We start from the raw sequence: 6,372 nt of genomic DNA, 5'->3' as shown, positions 1-6,372 counted from the left end.
TTTAGCCACAAACTTAATTCTTATTAATTCTTGACTAATATTAATTAAACAATATGACTTCTCCTTTATTATGCAGTTATCACGGTCAAAATTTCGATAGCGGTCACAAGCCGCTATTTGAAATCGCGGTTTTCGCGGTGGTATAACGGTGTTATAGCGGTTTTTTTAATATTACATATAATTTAATATTTTTATATTATATTTAGAATTAATATCATAAAATCTAAAAAGTCTATATAGAATTAATATCATAAAACCTAAAAATTCATAGAAAAACATAACATAATGTTCAAAATTCTAATATAGTAATATAGAAACTACGTAGTGTCAATTGTCAAAGTGTCAAATATAGTTTAATCGCATGGAACGGGTTCGGCTTCCGAGTCAACATCATCCAAAGCATTCACTTCTTCATCAAGATTGTTCCCCACATCTGTAATATCATCACCATCATCGTCTCTATAATGCTCTTGTTCGCTCCTAATATTTGGTTGAGCGTCTACATTCGCTCCCATTGCTTCTTGCACATCTGACCAAAGAAGGTCATCACCACCATCCACAAAGTCTTGAAGCTCATCTTCCGTTGGTATTGTCCAATCATCATTCTCCTCAACATCTCGTAGAAAAATAGGATCCAAAGATTTTTTTTATAAAGACATGAAGCGCTTTTGCAACCTTGGGTTGTATTGGATGAATACAAGTTCATTTAGTTTTTGTTGCAAAAGACAATTTCTTTTCTTAGAATGTAGCTGCAACAAACAAATTAAAATATTTTAGTTAATATGTTAGAAGTTTCAATCTAGCTAATATCATTTATAAATTATAATTATAAAAATACTTGTTAAAAATAAGTAAAAAAACTTACATTGTCAAATGTACTCCAATTCCGTTCACAAGGTGAAGCACTACAAGTTTGACTAAGAACCATGATAACAAACTTTCGTAAGATAGGTGTATCTATCCCATAAGACGCCACCATATATCTACATTTTACAACAAAAAAGTTCCAAAGTTAATAAAAATTAAGAAATAAAAACTTTTGGTTACATTATAATTTTTATACTTACACGGTGCAACTTTTGTCATACTCCTTTTAGCAGCTGGGGATCCAAATTGTCCACTTAAATCAATGTAGAGATTCAATTCTTGTCTCAAAGTATCATTTTCATCTTCATCGGGAACAAGACGGTCAATAGCAACATAAAGTCCGGTCATAATCTGTTTATTGGCCTCATATTCCTTTGACTTATCTCCATGAAAAATTGCAGGATTAAGGAAACACCCAGCTGTACATTAAGTCATTCACTAAAACGTTAACACCAAATAATTGCATACTATTTTAAATTAAATTAATAACTAATAAGTAAAAGATTTATACCTGCATGTAAGGGATGAAGAAGTTGGTCGTTACATCTTGTTTTAATGATAGAAAAAATTCTACCTGCCAGTCTTTTTTTTTTGTCATTATTCCCATCATTTAGATTTTTGCTTATTTGATCTTGTGCTCGACTCATCGCATCATAGATGTACCCCATGCACGGTCCTTCTTCTGTGTCAACCAAACGAACAATATCCACCAATGGAGCATTTATTTGGCAAGCTAAATATACACCATCCCAAAAAGATTGCTTTGATACTATCTTCTCAACTCTCTTTCCAGGAGCTTTCTTTGCAAAGTAACTTTTTCTCCATTGCTCAGATACAAGCAAAACTTGGAGATGGTGTCGATTCTCATGGACACTCTGTAAGGTGTAAAATTGGGTAGCAAATCTAGTTACACAAGACCTGTGCAACTCTGTATTCTTTGTCAACTTTCTCATCATATTGAGAATCCTTCCATGGTTATAAATATAAACCACAATAGCTCTTGCTTCAGTCAAAGCGGTCGCGATTGTTGCTTCTTTCTTCCCAATATCTTGTACAATGAGATTCATACAGTGTGCTGCACATGGAGTCCAAAATAATTTTGGATGTTGTTCTTCCAAAATCTTTCCTGCAGCTTTGTAGTTTGAACCGTTGTCTGTAATAAACTATAAGAAATAAAAAGAACTTAATTAATAAAATGGATATAATTTTTTTTAAAAGTAATAACTGATAACTAATAACTAATTAGAAACAAATATTGCCTGCACAACGTTTTCCTCTCCAACTTCTGCTATCACCTCATTTACCTTCTTCACAATATATTCAACATTATGTATATGCTCCGATGCATCAATCGACTTTAGAAAAACTGTACCAGTAGAACAATTGACTAAAAAATTGATCAAAGATCTATGCTTGCCATCTGTCCAAAAATCAGACATAATGCTACATCCAAATTTCTTCCGTTGTGGTCGAAACGAATCCACAAACTTGTGGGTATCTTCTAACACGTCCTTTAACAATGTCACCCGCATATTATGATAACTTGGAGCCGGCATGCCTAACATTTACATAATTAACAAAATTAGTAAATATAAAAATGTTAACAACTTAACATTAATCAAATAAGAAAGGTAACAAAATTGATTACCTCTTCCATATTCTCCAATGGCATTGATTGCATCTTGGAAACCTTCATCACGTACGACATTGAAAGGTAAGCCTACTGAATAAGCCCAAATCGCAATCTTTTTCCAAGCTACCTTCTTCAACTTCTCTTTAATTGGATTATTCTTATCCAATGTAGTTTGCTTTCCTTTTCCATGGTCCGACTTATAAACATCATCAATAGGACCCCGTACATTACTAGAACTTACAAACTTTCTTTTTTTAACTTGTGGCTGTGGGGTATTGTCTTGCTCATCATCATTTTCAGAAAGGTCTATACAACTTGTTGATCTAAGTATTTCTATTGTTCTTTGTCTTTCCTTTTTTTCTTATCTTTTTCTTTCATTGATTCAAGCACTTTCTTAGTGATCTCCGTAGTCACATTAGGGCAAGCAGCTACATTTCCTCCTGAATTCGGGATGTTACATCTCTGCTCTTCAAAAATCAAGAGTTACTTGAAGCATAAACTAGGGTTGAAAGCAGAACCGATATATATATATATATATATATATATATATATATATATATATATATATATATATATATATATATATATATATATATATATATATATATATTTCAAAAACTTGCCTCCCACACTGTGGAAAATAGGCTCCACGATGTGGCGATTAAGAACCATATATCAATTGATCCTCTAAGTGAGTCTTAGTGCAATTATATGTATAAGAAGAGGAATCAAGAATTGAAGAAATGGTTAAATCAAGAAGTCAATCATACTTCGTTCCAAAACAAGTCTTGGAGTTAAGATTGTGAAATTGAGTGATAAGTATTAAGAAGGTTTATAACATTCATCAAATGTGGAAAGTTGTGATGTCTTGGATAAGATAAAGACCAACTAGGACCAATTTATGAAGTGTTTTGATAAAAGCTACACTAACTCTTGAATATTTGTCAAGAAATGTTTATTGACAAGAGAATCTTATATGTCAAGGAGTCAGTGGGAGTCTTAATGGTCTTGAAAGGTTTCAAGAACAAATCAAAATAAACCTTATCGATCATCACTAGCACACGAGTTGAGGTTTACAACCTATCGTGTTGACACTATATTGCTTCTGTGCCGTTCCAATTGAGTTAATTATGCATGTGAGCCCTATGAGTTCTCATTTGAATGCATAAAAAGGCAAGGACCTTGATCAATGAAAAGTACATTGATAGGAAACGGTGAGCTGCTTAACTACTTGGAAGACATGGTGGGCAGCTGTGTTACCATAAGGCAAGAAGTCAACTATGAAGAGGAATGCCGTAATCATAATCGAAATTTGAGAACACACTATGTTTCCTTGACTAAATTATTAACATTCCATAATGAACACACTATGTTTCCTTGACTATATTATTAACATTCCAAAACCTAAGCCTTTAGATTTGAAATGAAGCATAATATTCTCTCCCTTAATTATAGCAAAATAACTATTCAACCTTTACAACTTTGCAAAGTATGACTTTTGTTTTTCAATAATTAATATTGCTAACTTGCAATACTTTCCATAATAATCATGCAATCATAACATTTATGTTCCCACTATCATGATAATTATTATAAACATAACACTTATGCTCCCACTAGCTTTGACATGTATTCAGAAACCAGCTTAACTTCCAGAAAAACAATACTTATTGAATTTCTTAAGTTCATGTTTCTAATACCTAATGCTTTGATAATCCTTTATCTAAGCTTATACACCTTTCCCTTAGATATCTCATATGTGTGTCTAATCAATTCAGACTAATTGCCAAATCTCACAATTCGAATCATGGAAAGGGATACCGTAACCATAATCGAATTCGAGAATCCAATTTTCACAGTCACTATCTTTTTAAAATCTTTCTTAGTGAAAGCATTTCCTCACAGTCATTTTCATGAAGGATGGAATCTTATGACACTTAGATTTTAATGGTGGATGTGTTCCTATCCATGTGAATTTGTCAAAACCAAAGTTTACGACAAATTCAAACTCATATGGACCGAACTTTCTTAATCTTGACTTCTTGCCTTATGGTAACACAGCTGCCCACCATGTCTTCCAAGTAGTTAAGCAGCTCACCGTTTCCTATCAATGTACTTTTCATTGATCAAGGTCCTTGCCTTTTTATGCATTCAAATGAGAACTCATAGGGCTCACATGCATAATTAACTCAATTGGAACGACACAGAAGCAATATAGTGTCAACACGATAGGTTGTAAACCTCAACTCGTGTGCTAGTGATGATCGATAAGGTTTATTTTGATTTGTTCTTGAAACCTTTCAAGACCATTAAGACTCCCACTGAATCCTTGACATATAAGATTCTCTTGTCAATAAACATTTCTTGACAAATATTCAAGAGTTAGTGTAGCTTTTATCAAAACACTTCATAAATTGGTCCTAGTTGGTCTTTGTCTTATCCAAGACATCACAACTTTCCACATTTGATGAATGTTATAAACCTTCTTAATACTTATCACTCAATTTCACAATCTTAACTCCAAGACTTGTTTTGGAACGAAGTATGATTGACTTCTTGATTTAACCATTTCTTCAATTCTTGATTCCTCTTCTTATACATATAATTGCACTAAGACTCACTTAGAGGATCAATTGATATATGGTTCTTAATCATTAAGACCTATCATAAAGCATAAAAGGTACTCTCCCTTCTTCTTAGAATGGAGAAACTTATCTTTCTGCCTACTTGATTCTTCTTATTCGTTCTGCTATTGATTTAAACTTTTTCAATCAATTCAGAATTACACTTAATCTTATAAGTATAATCATATTTTCTAAATCATGACGAATATCTTGATCAAGACGTAACTTTGTGTACTCGATCTCCTAATCCTTCACTTGACACTTTGTCAATGAATTAGTCTAATTTCCAAATATGAAATTTCTCATTCATCGTGCAACCAAGTTGCATGATTCCAAGTTTTTGTCCAATTGGAACTTGGGCGATGAGAAACTTTCCATATTCAGTAAATTTTCGACATTTCCACAAATAACATAATTAAGAAACAAATCCATTATTGCTAATATTAGAAATCCTCAAACATCAATTTTCATGCATGCCATTGCAAGGATAAATAAATAGTATAAAATCAAAATTTATTTTATTGCGGAAAAAAAAAATTTGTCCTTACAATGTAATTCATTAAAAAACTTATGCTTATACATATTTCTTAGCAATCTTATTCTAACTCTAAGTAGTAGCTCAAGAATCTAATCTTCAAGTAATGCGATCGAAATCCATTCCCTCACGGTTAGATTCTGCTCACTTTTTCCCTTAAGCTTCCTTTCTTTTCTTCGATCCTACAAAACATCAATTGTAATCTTATCACATTATGTATTAAGAATCTAGAATATAAGCTTAAAAGAGTTAGTCAATGGATTTTACCTAAAGCAGAGTCATACGTTTTGACTCTCCCATCTCTTAGATCTCTTAGGTAAATAGGGCAGCTTCGTCTCCAATGCCCCTTCTCTTGGCAATAAAAGCAAATTGACTCTTTTGGAACAGGACATGGAACTACTTCAGACATTGCCTTTCTCTTAAACTTTTTGATCATAGCATGTCTTTCATTGCCATTTTCTATATCCATAGAGGTCTTGAAGGCGGATTCACCAATCAACTTTGCTTTTCTATTGCGCCAAACCATTGCTGATTCAGCAACAATAAGCATATAAGTGAGATCTATAAGGGTCACGTCGTGGTTCATCATATATTACTCTCTTACGAACTCACTATACGAGTTAGGAAGTGATTGAAGAATCCAATCAACAACCATCTCCTCACAAACAATGGATCCCAACATTCTTAACCTATCAATGTGTGACTTCATCCCT

The 6,372-nt window shown here is 32.8% G+C and overlaps 1 protein-coding gene across 1 annotated transcript; it reads right to left on the bottom strand.

The window, feature by feature from the left end:
- Positions 1-353: 353 nt before the first annotated feature.
- On the bottom strand, positions 354-3,172 carry LOC145051132 (uncharacterized). Its single transcript, XM_078999262.1, has 9 exons — positions 3,124-3,172; positions 2,516-2,806; positions 2,285-2,425; positions 2,127-2,233; positions 1,442-2,030; positions 1,070-1,286; positions 866-983; positions 699-749; positions 354-605 (listed from the first exon to the last, which is right to left on the bottom strand). The coding sequence occupies exons 1-9, from the start codon at positions 3,170-3,172 to the stop codon at positions 354-356; spliced, it is 1,815 nt and encodes a 604-aa protein (XP_078855388.1).
- Positions 3,173-6,372: the final 3,200 nt, after the last annotated feature.

Source organism: Lactuca serriola, chromosome 5 (genome assembly GCF_051521515.1).
Source record: "Lactuca serriola cultivar US96UC23 chromosome 5, Lser_US96UC23_V15, whole genome shotgun sequence".
In the NCBI taxonomy this organism is placed as follows: domain Eukaryota; kingdom Viridiplantae; phylum Streptophyta; class Magnoliopsida; order Asterales; family Asteraceae; genus Lactuca; species Lactuca serriola.
Note: the sequence above shows the minus strand (reverse complement) of the source record. Positions and strands in the feature narration are given on the sequence as shown.